This window comes from Ixodes scapularis, unplaced genomic scaffold (assembly GCF_016920785.2).
Source record: "Ixodes scapularis isolate PalLabHiFi unplaced genomic scaffold, ASM1692078v2 PGA_scaffold3__209_contigs__length_174095766, whole genome shotgun sequence".
Classification (NCBI taxonomy): domain Eukaryota; kingdom Metazoa; phylum Arthropoda; class Arachnida; order Ixodida; family Ixodidae; genus Ixodes; species Ixodes scapularis.
In genome coordinates, this window is record NW_024609868.1 from 4,928,813 (window position 1) to 4,946,992 (window position 18,180).

Here is an 18,180-nt window from a genome sequence, read left to right on the forward strand (position 1 = left end):
TCAGAACTAAACTTAGACTTTTTGCGTTTCTCTCACTTCATAATTTCATTATGCAGAGCCATTGCAAACAAAACCATATCTGCACATTGGTTTGCACCTGTTGTGACAGTTTCTGGCGGCTAAATTTGTTTGGAAATGTCTTCGTTCTGCTTTCCTACGTAGTGACTCATTCATAAATCCAACACTGATATACAACTTAGAGATTACGTTTCATTTGTATTTTCACACTTTCTAAACGCTTTCTAGGCAAAACATACCAAGGCAGGCAGACTCAGAGCCGAATCGGCTAGCACCCGGGCCGAATCCAACAATCCGATCGAAGCTGGTCGTCACCACGCTCTCGACGTGCTCAGCCACACTCGACGACGGAGAAAGTCGAACAATTCTTCCCACAAAGTCAGGTCGGCCGAGCTGGACTAGCGAATAATCGGGAATGCGGTCTACGGACTCCTTACAGGGCAACGGCAGGTGGCCTGCGAAGCCCCCGATCAAGTTCCGAGAGTTGCTACCGATGGAACTCAAAGACAAGGTGTCGGGCAAGAAGGGGAAGTCTTCGGGTGAGCAGCGGGTTTGGTGAACTCCGACGGTGTGCTCTGCAGTGAACCCTCGCGTTCTTTGCAGACGTCGCATGTCTGCCGGAGATGATGACTCTCTTCGCCTGCCTGTCGGAAAAGAACTACGACTCGAACAACTGCCCGCAAGAGGCGTCGGCCTTCCAAAGCTGCTACGATCGCCACCTGGTAGGTCTAACACCGTCCGCGCCCGCTCGGCGGTGTCTGATCCGATTGCCCTTTCGTTTCAGCTGAAGAACGCCGAATACCGACAGACCGGATCTCAGGGCATCTTGACGCCCGGATTGAAGCCTTCGCAGCTCACGTCCCAACAAGCCAACACGCTCCTCAGAAAATACCCCATCGCCAAGATGCTGAGGAAAGTTCGTTGAATCAACCAAGTAGCACCGGCAACCCACGCTCGTTACATGTAGGATTAATAAATTTAATTCATTTTATTTAAGTATTACTGTTAAAGCAAGAACGCCAGCTAGCTGCTTTAATGTAAATACCTTTAAGAGTGGGGCAGAAGGGGCATCACAGAGGCATTACAAACACGACTTGTAATCAAACACGAAGGCATTCGAAGCTTGCAGGAATTAGAACGTGAACCTCCTAGAGACCTGAGGTAGATTTATACGGGAACCTGTCCTCCATCCTGTCCCTTCTCCTGGGACTAAATGTCACAAGAATGAACGCTGAAAGCCCAAGTCCATTTTTGTCGGTTATCTTCTTACATATGCCAGCGAAGCTGCAGGAGCAAAATACTCTTGTAGCTCGTCGCCGATGTCTTGCCTGGAAAATACCAACCACTGTTTGGAGCGTTTCTACTAATGAGTCGTAATGTTGCACATAAATTCCAAGATGCAGACTAGTGACGCTAATGCAACTTAGATTGAACCATGTGCAGTCTGCTGTGGTATCTTGTAAGCTAGCAGGCACTTGTCCTTTGTTTAATTTTCAATACTTGAGAGGAGGAAGGACCAAAGAAGTTGCCGACCTGGAGAAATTGCATCGCCTGGATTCGACGATTTAGCAGGAGGACATACGGTTTGAGTTTTGGGGCTGTTAATTCAAACGTGAGTGGGCGAGAAACAAAGTCCAGCATCTCTTCTCCAAATTGCAGAAAGAGGGCTCATGTCTGAGTGGGCCTTCTTTTTTCAGGATATGGAGTAGTCAGCATTGTAGTTGATCATCAAGGTACCTTCCATTTCAATAGGCAGTGCTGTTCAATTTTGATGGCAAGCAGTCACGGAGAAAATGCTCAGAAAGTGTGACTAAACGGCATACTTGGGTAAATTCCTTCTGAAAAATAATTGAGTAAATTCATTCTGAAAAATAATTTAATTACAATTGCAACAACTTGGCTTTAAAGGGAATTAATCACAATTAAAATTACTTGCACACAAAAAGTGAATAATTATGATAATGCATTACTTTTAGAAAGTAATGCAATTACTTTGCTAATACTTGCCTTTGAGAGATACCCGACTTGGGTTATGCTAAGGTGATTGCATTTTTTCTTCACTGAAATGTATTTTTTTATTTTTTGGTCTCCGTTGAAGGTTCAGTATATGCCGTTTTGCATTCATCACGTTTTGTGCCTTACGTTCACACAAAAAGAATAAAACACTGAAATGGACGAAGGATAGAGGCAGTATTTCCAACGACCACAAGGACACATTTATATAATGCCTATTGCAGTACGAACGCCACTTTAGTCACAGAGAAATCGAAAGGAAATTAAAATACTAGAAAAAGATAAAGATTGCTGAATTTAACTCCCTGAAAAAGAAGAGGTGCAATGTAGTACGATGGACATCATATAAATGTGTCGTTGCACATTGAAAGTGCACACTAGCTAGGAGCACATGGAGCTAAAGCTCGTGCTGCAGAACCCAGGGATCCTGGGTTCAATGCAAAAATATTCCAAAAGCCGGGAATCATAATGATAAAAAAAATGCGCCGACTTTACTTAGCAAGATTAAATAGGACTGTTGAAGCTTTTTCGCTCATTTCTGCTTGAAGGTTTCACTGATGATGTTTCCCGCATGGGAGACGAAACGTTTGATTAAATTGTTAATCTTGTTAAGTAAAGTCGGCACAGCTTTTTTGATCATCCTGGGTTCAATCTTCCCACCCACGCTTGTTTCGATCTTGATGAGCATTGTACCGGCGTGCGGTCATGTATCACTACTGTGTGGTGCACGTCCCCAGGCTAGCGTTTGTACCGTGCTGGTGAAATTTCTCATCTACAGGTGACACACCAAATGCCCACTGAGGTAGACTAACTTCCAACTGCATAAACATACACACATCAAATTTTTTTTGCTCTTTGAAAGAACTGTAAGTGTCTGTCCTTGGTCCGTTTCAATATTTTGTTCTTTCTGTGTGAACTATAGTTTCTCCTACGTCCTCTGCTACGTGTGCATTTGTGCATTTGTTTCACCTGCTTCAATAATAGCGTGATGTGGGAAGGGAACAGTTTTGAGTATTACACGAGTCAGTTGTTTTATTATTTTGCAACACCACCAAGAGCGTTAGTGTTCTTTTTATTATGAAAATTCACAACAAAACTTATCTATAAGCCTTGGTAGTATGTCAAAACAATCCAATGGGGCTCAGAGTCTTAATTATTATCTTAATCAAAGACGTGAGTCGTTACAAGATAATCATTGTACAAATCACAATCACATCCTGACAATGACAGACACTAGCTTTTTGAAGGCATGTTTTGTGCACCCTCACAGGTGCAGTGGCTTTGGCAGTTTCTCATCTGTGTGACCATCATGGGTACCCTGGTGCAGTGTCTGTGCGTTCACAGCACCTGTATTTGGCAAAAGGACAATGAGGCAGACGCTCAGTGCATTTTTGGCCTGTCAATGCCTCTGTAAAACAAAGGTCCAGCCTAACAAAATTATTAAAAATGTTACTGTAATAAAAATATTGCAATTACTGAGGTTAAAAGTAATTGCATTACAATTACTGAAGTGATCAGAATTAAGCATAACTTAAAAACTAATTAAATCAGAGTAATTTAAGTACACCACAAGTATGCTAAGTGGCAACAAAGAGTACTTGTCCTCAGAGAGGCTCTCGGTCACCTTGTGTTTTGTGGACGGCTTCGTGAGAAGTGCGAGCACATGGCCTTCCTTACACAAGTGCTCGTGCACACAAAGCATTTTACACTGCTCTCGGGCTTGTCTTGACGCCGCCGCACACAGCTTGTGAGAGGAATAAACACCGTGCTGAAAAATGGCCAGGTGGCATGAGCCACCCTAAATTACATTTCAAGGCTGCTTTGTTCATCTGATTGAAGTTCTGAACGTTTGGAGACCAGCAAGCTTTCCCAGTGTTGAAATTGGACCGAATCTTTTGGGATCAGCTCTTGGAGCAGCAAAAATAATGTTTGTTGTACAAGCATATATTTAATCATCATTCCACTGTCGATGGTATGTTAAGATCATGTGCTTGCATTGTCCTGTCCAGCTTTTGCTTTCCCAGTTCTGTGCAGCCACTCATAAGCACCCATTACAAAGCAGACAGTTTGATTCTACAAACACTCATCTAACTGTGTAGTCGTGCTTAAAAGCAGCATATACACGGCAACATGGATGTTGCCGTGTATATGCTTTTGAAACACACAATGACTAATGGTGTATTTAGCATTGACATATCTGAGTGGTTATCTTAAGAACTAAAAGTAAACGAAATGTTGGAATAATTTTGAGCACTAAAAAATGGATGTTTTGCACAAGTCTAAAAGTTCACATAAAACTGCAATTCCAAATTCAGTTAAGAAACAAACAAACATAGGTTTTGTCATTTTAATTATGCACGAATGGTATTTTATTGAATATTTTTTAATGAAAAATTGATGTGGGTCAATTCAACTGAAGTTATTCAGATTATTGCTAAGCTTCTATTTGTCCACTGCGGGAAAAAACTGATTTAGTTTAATTTATACCTTATTGGCTGCCCTCTAACAGTTGGACGCCTAAAAAAGAGGTGGGAACTAAATAAGGGATTTGACATAAAAAATAAATCTGTAGTGCAGCTCGCTACGCGGTTTTGTAGAGATAATCTCGCTATACCCAAATATCTTCCAAAATATGGGATTTGAAAACAAATCTCGACATGCACGCAGCTTGTCGGTTATCACAATCTAAAAACGGGACAGCGCTGGGCAGATGCCAACGTTTGTTTGCACAAACGTTGGCATCTGCCCAGCGTTGCACATGGTGGCCCATGCTCGGAGGCGCGCTATCTCGGACCTAGTGTCAACCGCCAAATGTCGCACGCGCAGCCCGGAGCGTGCACTCCCGCGCTCTGGACAGGTTACGCAGCAGGGTAAAGGCTGGTTCACACATTTGCAACGGTTGCGTTCGCATGCAACCGAGACGACCGTAACGACCAAAACACTGTAAAAACCGTGACTCATGGATGACTTCGCGAAGCTACCTCTTGCATCGCGTGCCATGCTGTGTACGGCGAACACTTGTCCCGGTGACTTTGTCGTTACAGTCGTTTCGGTTGCATGCGAACGCAACCGTTGCAAATGTTTGAACCAGCCTTTAGGACTTGGCGGAAATAGAGCAGCAGCTTCCTCCGGTTGGATATCCAGCAGTCGGAAACAGTCGAATGTACATTAACTGTTTGTTGATGAACAAGCGGGCTTGGCAACATGCGTACGGTACTACTGTGCATGCCTCGTTACCGCAGCCAGTGCCACAGCCTGGTATCACGCCCGTAAATTTATACATGTTACGGAAGCTTGCACTTGCCGAGGGCACGTTGCCGTCGAGCTGGGAAGTCCATAACTCGCAACTCCTGAGCTGACAGTGCGGTAGCTGCGGGCTCGTTGTAGCAGTCATAACTCATTTTCGCCACGTGATCAAGCTTCCGCCCATAGTGTGGTCAGCTGATGAAAGGGAGGCGGTTGAATGGTCTGGCAAGTACAAAAGACAGTCTTCCTCGTACGATAGACATGTCACATCATGCAAAGACATGTCCGATGCAAACACGATGAAGCTGCCTGAGGGGTGTATAATCTCCACCATGTCTAAAACAAACACTTCTTTTTTTCTTTTTTTTTTACGAGGTATGCGCAGTGTGAGAGCGGCTCTAGGGCTGAACGGAGCATAGCAGCCAACGTGCAAGTGAATGTTTGGACAGTTCCAGCAGTAAAAACAGTTTCTCCATCAGAGAAGACGTCCGAGAATCCGCTCTCTTCGTGTGTAGCTCCGGGCACCGACGAGACTGGCGTTGGTGGGATCGAGACAAAAATCAGGGCAGTCTCGATCGGTCAACAGCAGGAGGGGGGGAGGCTACGTGCAAAGCGCGCCGCGAAAGCCTCTATCAGCACTGAAGCGTGAGGGCCGCCGTGCTCGACCTTTGCGTGGCCACGTGACCCAACATCCGATAGACTCTCTATAAACGGACACGCACCGATTTCGCCACCATCGAGTGGTCCGACAACATCCACAAGCATGCTGCTCGCCGTGCTCGTCGTCGCTGCCGCTCTGGGTTTCACGGAGCCGCTCCGTAAGTAGGCTACGCACTCCGATTCACCACCCGAAGCCAAAGCATCGGGAGAAAACACTTCGCAAAACGTTTATCATATTCCGTTTTACCATGAGTGCGAGTAAGGCAGAGGCTACAAGCGCGAGCGTGTCGCTTTGAACGGCGCTTTCACTGCCAGTGGCAAGCCCGCTCAAAGTGTGATCGGCGTGGTGCTCTCTCGTCTGTTAGTGCTCCTGCTTCGTTCGCATTAATGGGCAATGCAGTGCCATTTTCAAGCAATTGCTACGCTAACTCAGGAAAGAAAAAAAGAAAAAAAAAAAAAAGAAAAACTGCGTTCCCGGAAAAAAAAACGGGTTATGAGGCATGCCCTCGGATCGGCTCTTTTCCAAACTCCCGGTCTGGAATGATAGGTGTGCGCAGCCACCCATCAAAACCAGCGCGTGCGTAGTCGGCGGCCAGCCCCCTATTTGTTTAGGGAGTTTGATTAAATGAGGAAAGCGCCGAGGCTCGTTGAACTTTTAGGAGAAAAACTTGCCACTAGTCATAAGCGGGGGCAACAGAACGAGCTACTGATGTTTCATTGTGACTGTGCATGTGTTTTATTGGGTAGTTTACTACTTCAACCAGATGTGCCAGGAAAAAACAACAACAAAAAAAAAAAAGCGGCTGCTGGATAGTCACAAAAAACAAATATGCTTTTCGTGTTAAGACTCGTCAAAGTATTAGGGGTGGAGAAAGTCAGCCATCTTCGCGTCAAATAGCACGGCGACAGGGCCGGAACACGTAGCTGATCTCGCTACTTCGCCATTCCCTCTCGCACGAGAAAGTTCGTCTGCCCGAACCCCAGCGTCTCCTGGATTTTAGACACACGCGAACATAGTCTGAAGCTAGCAACAGCCAACGCCGTTTTCCGACAACGCTAGCTTGGGGCGCCAAACAGACTGTGCTCAGCGCGTAGTGATGGGCGCGGCATCTGATTTTTTTGTAGGATACGAAATGTTGGTTTGGAGCAGCCTTTGACCTTTTTGGAGCAGATCTGTACGTGTTAAACGATGATCGCATCATTAAATGAAACAACCTCCGATAATAATTGAGGGTTGATCTTTGATATTATTACCTTTTGTAACTATAATACATATAAATAGGTATAAAATGTACATGATGATGACACACAACAGACTTTTTTTAAGAAATAAGGTTCAGGTCAAGCTAGGCACCGTTCATAAAGGGGTTTAAGATAAAACAAAAAATGGTTGAAAAATTAATCAACACAGCAAGGCGCTTCAGTCGAGAGTGTGGCTTTTCCACTCTATCTTCTACGCTCATAGCTATTGTAGCCTGTCAATATAAATGATTTAACATTCCGGAAAGAACTAGCATATCCGCTAAAACGTCGATCAATAAGAAATATATTCCACCAAGATTAATGAGCCTACAAGTCTCAGAAATCCAATTTCATACACTGCGAACCCCCTCCCCCCAAGACGACCAAAATTAGACTTGAGCTTCACTCCCAATTCATTGGAGTCCTTTCGGGTCGGAGTGTGGAGTCCTTTCGGCAGTTTGCTGCGCTGGAATTGCCTTGACTGCTTATTCAAATGTATATGTCCACTTTTTTGTTTCGTTTTTCTTTCTCGGCACCGATCTTTCAAATTTAGAGCTCAACCTACAATCAAGACCAAAACATCATGAGCCTTTCCACTGTGGGAAGGTGGACGGCCAGTGAAGCTGCTAAGCACACGACCCAGACGTGACACAGAATTTAGCCTATGCTTCATTAGAGTTGGCCAATTTAGCAGCGTGGTACCGGCATCCTTTTGATGCGTTCTGCGCCCCGCGACGTTTGTCATCTTGTCTGATTTGCCGCCCGCCGCCGCCCCTTCCATCCTCGTTGCCGTTCCCGCCGTTGCTCTTCGTGGGCGCGTTGCTCTTCGGGAGACCCTATAGACCAACACGCGGCCCTGACGTCACGCAGCTGCGGTGGCGCTGTCGACGGCACTGCGCATGCGCAGACGCTTCACTTCACGCAAATTCGGTTTCTGCGCACGCGCAGTGCCCACACCTTGTGTGGGCAAACGCCGGCTTGTTAGTAAACAGCGTGTCGGTCTTATACTTCCCCATTACGACGAGAGAAGTGGAATAGACCGTATTGCTAAATTACCCAAGCATCAAGGAGAATGCCGGGAATGGTGTTCCACGCGCCGCACATGCCGGCGTCTGCTGCAGTAACTGTTCTAAAGCAAAAGACTAAAGCAAATGGCATCTTGCACGCGCTTTCATTAATGCCTTATTTTGGTCATTTACTTCGAATTTTTTATACGGGAAAGGCGTGCGCGTGCGTCGGTACGAGCGTAAAGTTTCTGGTCACGCACAGAAAAATCCACGGCACCCTAGCCATGAACAGCTTCGATGTAAAAAGGTCGACCTGTAAAGTGTATAGGGAGTATTCACTGGCCGCCATAGCTGTGTGCGCGAATGCTGAGCGCGTGCTGATGGCGAGCTTCCACAGTTCTTTTGCAACGTGCATTCCGCACCATCAAGAGTGCCGGTCTTAGCAGCCTATTGATGTGAGCTCGTTCTGAGCATGCGCTCTAAACAGCACCCACAAATATGGCGTCCAGTGAATACTCCGTATAATTTCCGAGCCCATCGCGCGATCTCGTTGGTGTTCGCCCGCGTAAGCAGCTTCTCCTAACACACCGATGTGACGCAGTGAAGCTCGACGCACGCGCGCCAGTGCGATGTGGTGAAGGCTGACGCGAGCGGCGACACTGCTACATCGTGGAGGCATGTAGTACGTGGCTGAGATTAAAGTGATCTGATCAGGAGCATGAGACCCTGATTCTGCCTCATCACAGCAGCCGCCATACCACCATTTTATTCATTTTTTGTTCTCGGAATTTCAAGAAAAAAAAAAAAAAAAAAGGAAGTTTTGAGCATATTAGCACGCTGCGCAAACTAGTTCTCACAAAATTTGGTTTTCGGAAGAAGCGATGCTTTTGGCTTTTTAAACGTGTATGTCTTGATTATATAAAATATATCTAAACTAAAATGCACCTACTTATACCTTAATTCTCTACATGAAGTGGGAACTCAATAATACTCCGCAAGAAACCGGACATTTTTTTTTTTTTTTACTACGGTTTATGAGGTGAAAACGAGTACTATAGTTCATTTATTACAGTCTATACAGACGGTATTCGGAAACATGCACTTATCGAGAGTTTCCGATAAGTACTCGATTATTTTGTTTGTGTCGCCCGTCGGCCAAGAGCAGCAGAGGGACTCCGTGTCGGCAGATCAGAATCTTCAGGAACTGCAAACCGGGGGCGTGGGTGGCATACCTCGGCAAACCTCACTTCACGAGGGCCCTCACTCACACTCACACTCACTCACCCTCATCTTCACAGGTGAAGTGAGGGTGAGTGAGTTTCTAAACCAGAAAAATTCATGAGTGTGAGGGTGAGTGAGGGCCGTGAGGGCTGTGAGGACCGTGAGTGGCGTGAGGGCCATGAGTGGCATGAGGGGCGTGAGGGCGGTGAGGGTGTGTGGCATGAGTGTGTGAGGGCGGTGAGGGCCATGAGTGAGTGAGTGGCGTGAGGGCGGTGAGTGGCGTGATGGCCGTGAGTGCGTGAGGGGCGTGAGGGCCATGAGTAAGTGACGTGAGGGCCATGAGTGCGTGAGGGCATGAATGCCTGAGGGGCGTAAGGTTCAGTGAGGGTGAGTGAAGGGCTGAAGGTGAGTGCGACTGTGAGGATGAGGGTGAGTGAAGGGCGAGTGTAGCTGTGAGGGGGATGAGGGGCTTCGGTGAGTGTGGCTGTGAGAATGAGTGAAAGCGACCTAAAATGCCGACCTCTGGTCGGCATTTTAGGTCGCACCGAGCACCTAATTTTTTTACAGTAAAGCTCAGCCCCGCCCCTCCCCCTCACCCTTTTTTCTTTTTTGTTATCTCGTACACGATTTATTTTGTCCTTCCTTGGCCGTCAGCGACTCGCGAAATTTCCAATCGGTTATCCTCGCCTAGCCACGTGCAAATTTGTAAAAGTGATTCTCTGCAAACCGAGTTTGAGTGCGGCTTGTTTTTGTTGTAGGGCTTTTAAAATTGCCAGAAGCACTACGCATAATAGTTTTCGCAATATGTGCGAGTTTAAAGCAGGCAGAAGATAGTCGCACATACTGAATAACGAAGTTCAGGCGAATGAAACGCAGAAGCAAATATTTCTTTAAAATAAGGAAGAAAAAGTTTGATGAAAAGTTATAACGTAAGTACAAGCGAAAAATCACGTTCAGCTCTAGCTTTCTTTGTGGAAGAACAAAAGTACCAAAACAAAACAAATAACTCCCCTCTCGTGTGTGTGTTTGTGCATGCATATATATATATATAACGGGCATGGTGACGGGAGGCCGAAGGCGTGGGTATAAAACTGAGAAGAAAAAAACCCTTAGTGGAAACAGCAACAACGGACGATTTAATCTTCGACGTTTCGGCCGGAGTCCGGCCTTCGTCAGGAAGGTCTTCCTGACGAAGGCCGGACTCCGGCCGAAACGTCGAAGATTAAATCGTCCGTTGTTGCTGTTTCCACTAAGGGTTTTTTTCTTCTCAGTTTTATATATATATATATATATATATATATATATATATATATATATATACAGGGTGTCACAAAAGAAACTTTACACCGTCTTTTTCACCGCAAAAATAAACTAGAAATCGCCCAACGCTCATTCTCCGCCCAAAGGTAGAGCTAGAGGTCACAACTAGATGCCAAGGTTTCAGCCCGATCCGATAACCTAATCAAAAGTTATAAGTGATTTTCTGAAAATTTCAATGGGAAAATGGAGCTTATTTTTGCCCGTTTTCGGTTTCTGGTGCCATAGAGCCCCATGTGTTTCAAAACTCAGTCGGCCGCCATTTTCCCATTCAAATTTTCAGAAAATCATTTATAACTTTTGAATAAGTTATCGGATCGGGCTCAAACTTTGGCATCTGGTTGTGACCTCTAGCGCTACCTTTGGGCGGAGAATGAGCGTTGGGCAATGCCTAGTTTATTTTTGCGGTGAAAAAGACCGTGTAAATTTTCTTTTGGGACACCCTGTATATATATATATATATATTGTTAGGGTGATGCTGTCGGCAGCAGAAAGGACAGTACAGTACACGATGATAGAACAAAGAAAGGATCTATGGAGGCCGAGCCGGCCCGTGAGGCCTGGCACAATATGGTCGTGCGCGCCACTGCCCCGTCGCCGTCTTCACATTCCTAATATATATGCGGTATATATAATATTTCTGAATCTGCACCTACATCGTCTTTCCTCATTAGAATTAAATTCAGGTACGTTGAATCTTCAACCAGTAGATGAGAATTAAAGCGAGGAAGAGAATGAGAAACACGTTAGTATAGAAGTTGTAAAGACGGCGAGAATGAGGAAGCGTGGAGCACGTTTTGTTCACTCTAATCACAAGCTAGTCGTTCACCTTTTAGCAGCCTTTTAGGGACACTGACAGGACACCAGCTCTCCGGCGCTTTTTATCTTACAGGGTATTTATAGTCGCCAAAGTTTTTATTTGTACATGAGATATGAGAGCCCAACTACCCAAAACACAATTTCCGGCTCGAAATTCGTTTTCTTTCCACCCGAAAACCGCCGATCGAGAACTGGCCGGTTTGAGTCGCGCTCACTCTCTTCTTCATGGTCACGTGCCGTTTTCTGTGATTTAGACACAACCACCCAAGGTAATCAAGGTCGAGGGTCATTGAAAGCACACACCCAATTCTAAAAATAGACACAAATATGATACCTATTTTTTGTAGCTTCTAAAAAGCTGCAAATACGTTGACTCAAAAAATGAAAGCCGCTTACAACTCCCAGTAACGTCGAACTAGAGCGCAGTTCTTGAGGAGGAGGGAAGGGTACTGAGGGTCAAGTGTTCTCGGGGGGGGGGGGGGGGGGGGGGGCACGTGACCTCAGGGTTACACCGACGCCGCTCAAACCGGAGACGGGCGCCTAAGAGCTGCGCTCTAAAATGAAAGCCGTTTAAAACTTCCTGTAACGCCGAATTAGAGCGCAGCTCTTGAGGAGGAGGAGGGGAAGGTACGTAGAGGGAGTCCCCTCTACGGGCGGGGCCTTTAGCGGGGCTATGCCCCCCCTCTTCTCATGCCCTCCCCCATTTAGGGGAAAATTTTGCGCTAAATTTAGCGGGGAAATTTTTCCGGTACATTTAGCGTGGAAAATTTTCCACTAAATTTAGCGGGGAAATTTACCCATCATGCACCGCGCGGTTATGCCGACGGCGACGCCACTTAAGCCGGAAAAGGGCACCTAAGAGCTGCGCTCTAAAAAGAAATCTGCAGAGTCAAGTGACTTCCGGTAACGTTCTTCCTCCCACGTCCAGTTTCGGTTTCCAGCAGTTTTGTTTTCTGAATATTGATTGGGTAGTCTTAAAAAAAAAAAATGAAAGCCGTTTGCAACTCCCTGTAACGCCGAATTAGAGCGCAGCCTTGAGGAGGAGGAGGGGAAGGTACAGAGAGGAGGCTATGTCCTCCTCTCCTGCTCGCCTCCCATTTAGAAAATTTTCCCCGCTAAATTTAGCGGGAAAACTTTCCCGCTAGATTTAGCGGGGAAAACTTTCCGCTAAATTTAGTGGGGAAAATTTTTTGCTAGATATAGCTTTGAAAATTTTCTGCTAACTTTCCCGGGGAAAATTTTCCACTAAATTTAGCGGGGAAAATTTCCTGCTAGATGTAGCGGGGAAATTTTTCCGCTAAATTTAGCGGAGAAAATTTCCCGCTAAATTTAGCGGAGAAAATTTTCTGCTAGATTTAGTGGGGAAAATTTCCCCCTAGATTTAGCGGTTGGGGGGATCGGTGGCCGAGTGGGCTAAAGCGCACACCCAGCTCGACGCGCGTGGAGCGAAAGCTCGCGCTGCAGAACCCAGGGATCCTGGGTTCGAGCCCCACCCCTGCCCGTTTCGATCTGGACGAGCATCGTACCGGCGTGCGGTCGTGTATCACTACTGCGTGGTGCACGTTAAAGACCCCAGGCTAGCGGTTGTACCGCACTGGCTAAATTGCTCATCTACAGCGAGTGACTCGTCGCAACTTTAAATGGCAGACCAACTACACGCTGTATAAATATCCCCACAACCCAATTTTTTTTTTTAGATTTAGCGGGGAAAATTTTTTTATAAATTTAGCGGGAAAAATGTTCCGTTAGATATAGCGGAGAAATTTACCCATCATGCACCGCGCGGTTACGCCGATGGGGACGCCGCTCAAGCGGGAACGGGCGCCTAAAAAAATGAAAGCCGTTTACAACTTCGTGTAACGCTAGATTAGAGCGCAGCTTTTGAGGAGGATGGAAGGGTACTGAGTGATAGGTGACCTCAGGGGGTAACCCTCGTGACCTTTGTGACGGTAACTCGTGACCCTCGTGAGGGTAACTCTCATAACCTTCGTGAGGGTAACCCTCGTGAGGATAACCCTCGTAACCCTCACAAGGGTTACCCGTGGTTACACCGACGCCTCTCAAGCCGGAAACGGGCGCCTCAGAGCCGCACTCAAAAAAAAAAAAAAAAACGACCGGGAAAACTTTCCCGCTAAATTTAGCAGAGAAAATTTCCCGCTAGATTTAGCGAGGAAAATTCTCCACTAAATTTAGCGGGTAAAATTTTTCGCTAAATTTAGCGAAGAAATTCCCATCATGCACCGCGTGGTTACGCCGACGGCGAAGCCGCTCAAGCCGCAAACGGGCGCCCAAGAGCTGCGATCTGAAAAGAATTGATTGTTTGGCAAACATTTTTTGCCAAGCGATTGATTACGCTGTCGGAAACTACCGAATCAATATTTTTGCTAGTGTCACATATATTTTTAATACTTTTGAAACTGGATTGGAAAAAGATTCGAAAAATCACGTTGCTGTGCAGTTTCTTTTTTTTAACGTATTTGCAGTTTTTTAGAAGCCACAAAAAATGTGTATCAATTTTTTTTGGTTCAACAGTATGTGCCTTCGATGGATGACCCACGACTTTGGTTATCTTTGGTGGTCGTGTCTAAGCCAAAGAAAATGGCACGTGACCGCGGAAAAGAGTGAGCGAGACTCAAACCGGCCGGTTCTCGATCGGCGGTATTCGGGCGGAGAGAAAACGAATTTTGAGCCACAAATTGTGTTGTGGCTAGTTGGGCTCTCGTATGTCATGTACAAATAAAAACCTTGATGAGCATAAATACCCTGTCAGTGACCCCTATCAACAGGTTTTTTTTTGCGCTTCCTCTTGGCTGTAGACGAGGACCAGGAAATTGTTTACGAAGGTATAGTCATCTGAAATTCTTTGTTACGGCATCCTTCATTCGTGCCATTAGTTTCATGCCCCCCGAGAGCCTATACTTATGAAGACTATGCCAATTCTCCAAAATAATCTGTATCCAATGCAGGGTGGCCCTTTGGAGGCCAGAGCAACAAGGATGGCTTCGTGATAACGGCACCCGGTGTCAAGCTGGACAACAGCACTGCAGGAGAGTCCAATGCTACCGGGCCAGACCGTGGCGACAGGTGCCAGTGCGTGGGAGCGGACTGCGGCTGCTGCATCCACATGAGCGTCCCCAGGATAGGGCTCAACGACACGGGTCAGTCCAACACCGGATGCCTCTCAACGGCGGTTGAGCTGCAGCACCAGATGTTAACGTGAGACCGTTAAGGAGCTTGTGTCGCAGAAAAGCCGGCGTCGGTGGCGTTGAGAAGGGAAAATTCCGATTGGTCATGTCACAGCCACACCAACATCGTGCGGGAATTTCAAACAAACCTCAATGCTCGCGGGAAACGCAACATCACACGTGTAATGAAAGTGAAAGTGATTGAAAAAATGAAATGTATTACAAATTAAAGGTTGCCGCATGTCTCAAATGATTTCTTTATAAAGTAATTCTTCCTTCCTTTTCCAGGGTGCGTGAACGTGACCTACAACTCCGCTCAGTATGCTCTCTCCTTCACCGTCTCACTGGGAGACAGCATTGTCTTCAACAGAACGATTTCAGGTAAGCAACCACCGACAGCGTAAGAAATGAAGGGTGTGGCTTATGTTCAAACTTCTTGCTCCACAATTCTTTCTTCGACTTTCCGATCGGCCCATGTCACTGGCTGAGGACTGACAAGTAGATGCTCCCAACTCGGCACGCCCTGCGCTTCTTTAGCTGTCGGCAACTAAACTGGATGTGGCAAGCTGAAATGTTCCGCGGTACCATCGTCTTCCCAGTCTGCATGCCCTCGGCATCTTTAACCGTCAGTGACTAAAGCAATTAACACCCTCCCCAGTTGCACAACCGACTGGATGTGGAAAGTTGGAATTTCCCTCGGTACCAACATTTTCAGTCTGCTTTACGCAGAGGTGAAAACAAAGCATAACTCGCTTTTTGGGAATGCCTCGTTCTTAACTGGCCTATTTACTGCTAATGCAATTTCTACCCGGCGAGCAGACTAGTATAATCCACTTATAACGATAATGAGAAAATCCAAAATCTCAATAGTTATACGATTATCGTATCTGGATTTGTGAAACTGATCGTTACAAGTGCCACATCGTTATACGTAGTAGAACGATGTGGCACTTTTGGGGGACCTTCAAACCTACCAGCAATTTTCAACGCATTTAGGAGAGCAGGGGTAATGAACTGCTTGTACCACCCTATGTTTAACACCCAAGCCGTAAAAAATAGGAACGAGAAAGTTAAGGCCCGTTCACACAACTGCGTTCGCTTGGGACAGAGTTCTTGCGATCTCTTGCTAGAGAATGCACCGGTGCATTGACACCATCTACGAGATGGCCCTGGAACTGCATTTCGCCATATTCTATCTCAGGAGCTGTGTGCAGCTAAGCCAAAGCCATAAGCACGGTCACATGGCTTTCAAATTTGCTTTCGTTTCGCAAATGCTTGTGAAAGAAAAGCAAACCTCAAAGCCATGCACTTGTGCCTGTGCTTTTGCCTCTGTTGCACGCAACTCATGAGATGGAATATAGATCAAATGTACGCACCATCTGAGAAATGGTCGTTTATAACATTGTCAAAAGACTTTCAAGCAAAAAAAAGAAAAAAGAATGCTGCACAAAAAAAAAGAATACGTAGAAATGCTTTTCACAGCTACCCGACAGATGGCGCCAGCATGACGAGATCCAAATGCATTTTAAAGCACTCTATGTTAAGCGTTTGCAAGTGCGTGGACCAGCCTTTACAATGCAGTGCAAAGGACGCACTAAAAGACACCGTCAAAGCTGCACAAAGTGTGCACGGTCTCCTTCATGCCGAAGCAGAGGCCATCAACCTCCTCCCCGCAGGCAAGGATCCGCCGCGGATGTGCTTCTCGGCCCCGCAGATCGAGCGCCTGGCCCGCCTCTGCCTGCACTTCTACAACATGAGCTACAGCAGGGACCGGGTGTCGGGCTGCCTGCGCATGGAGGCCATGGTGCTCGGAGAGGTGGTGGCCTCCTACCAGCTGGGCTGCTTCGACCTCGCCGACGTCCGCACCCGCATCCGCGACGCTCTGGCCGGAATGAGGCCCTTCCGGCCGCAGTTGGACGCCACAGACTTTGTTCAGAGCAACCGCGTAAGCAACTCCCCGGGAGTTGCGAACGTCCGCTGATGCTGCCCATGAAGCTTGCACGGACGCTTGGAGTGTATGTGCGGAAATCTTGTGACCGTTTTGAACCGACTCGAAGGTAAACGAGCCTGGGTCTTGACGGGAGCGAGGCAGCGAGCTTCCGGACAAGGTCCAGGAGCGGCGCCGTGGTTTCGTGCTAGCTACCGAAAAGGAGCGACGGCCTTGCCAATGAACACTTGGGGCAGCATAGACCATTCCAGAAAAGAGCTCCTGGCCGGTGTCATTTTCAACGTTTGAGAGTATGTCGCATGGTTTGCTCGCATTTAGCAGTGACGAACGTGCACACGGTGGGCTGTGGATTTGTAAACATTGAAATAATGCATATTGACTTTTGCTTTACACCTGCCTCCGTTTCACTTTTCTACATTTTTTTTCGTTGTAGTTTTTTCATCGACGACAAGGGTAGAATGCTCAGGTGAGACGAAGCCCCTCCGGGGGCCTTATCCAAAACAAGTTTCTCGGTGACCCCACTGGCCTTCTGCAGAGGTGCCTATTTACAAATGCGTCTTGTGGTCAGTTGATGCAGTGCAGAAAATAGCCTTAAATGGGTACTACAACGAAATTTTGACGCTTATTTCTTGGTCTCTACGTGTTCCAAGGGAGCAGTATCACAACGGACACACCAATCTATTGTTGAAAAAGACAATAAATTTCAAAACAAATTAAACGATTAGGAAAGGGCACCCGATGGATGTCGCCAAAGCCTCGTTTGTAATGCCCGTCTAGGACCCTTGACAGGTCGTGACGATAACTGTCTTGCCTCCAGCCACGACGAGAAAAGAGGGGAAGGAAGAACTCCCCTCTCGCCCAACCATTGTTTATGTGTCCCAGACGTCACTATTGTTGCTCTACAAGATTATAGAAGATTCCCTTCACTCAAAAAAAATTTGCACAAAAGCAGCTTTGGGGTTAGTTGCAGCGGCCCCATCGCTGGAGTGCTTCGGCTGCTTCGGTGGCTGGAACGAATCAGCCTTGCCGCAGCTTTGCTCATCCCGTGATGATCTACGGCGCGATTGCGCCGGATGACACATATTCTCCGCTGGCTGCCCTCGGAGCGCTTGCCAGAGTGCGCCGTTTATAACGCAAAATAGAGCCATCGGGCTCAAAATACAAACGTTTGATTGTCATTTACGGATACTGTGGATCATATTGAGCCTATTTCTGAACATTCCGGGTATATTTCAAATTTCGTTGAAGTACCCCTTTAAACTGCAATCAAATTGCTGCATGGAGGTTTACACGGTGAAAATTCAGTCCACCTCAAGTGCCTCGAGTCTGGGAGACCGGGAGGCACTCACTTGATCGAATGACGTTTCAGCGAACGCCCACGTTTCATCGAACGACACTTTAGCGAATAGTCGGACGCCGCGAAGCGGCGTTTTCGGGTGGGCCAAATGAGTTCATATTTTTGTAATGAGTTGCCGCAGATTGTCGCCGCGAAGCGGCGTAAAGC

The 18,180-nt window shown here is 46.7% G+C and overlaps 2 protein-coding genes across 2 annotated transcripts; both read left to right on the forward strand.

The window, feature by feature from the left end:
• The first annotated feature begins 261 nt into the window (after positions 1-261).
• LOC8031984 lies at positions 262-1,009 on the forward strand. The gene is made up of 3 exons (XM_002408070.5): positions 262-557; positions 622-740; positions 803-1,009. Exons 1-3 carry the CDS (start codon positions 434-436, stop codon positions 941-943), a joined length of 384 nt encoding a protein of 127 aa, XP_002408114.1. The 5' UTR covers positions 262-433; the 3' UTR covers positions 944-1,009.
• A 4,727-nt stretch (positions 1,010-5,736) lies between these two features.
• On the forward strand, positions 5,737-17,066 carry LOC8031978. The gene is made up of 4 exons (XM_029985047.4): positions 5,737-6,095; positions 14,510-14,701; positions 15,017-15,109; positions 16,405-17,066. The coding sequence occupies exons 1-4, from the start codon at positions 6,041-6,043 to the stop codon at positions 16,707-16,709; spliced, it is 645 nt and encodes a 214-aa protein (XP_029840907.2). The 5' UTR covers positions 5,737-6,040; the 3' UTR covers positions 16,710-17,066.
• Positions 17,067-18,180: the final 1,114 nt, after the last annotated feature.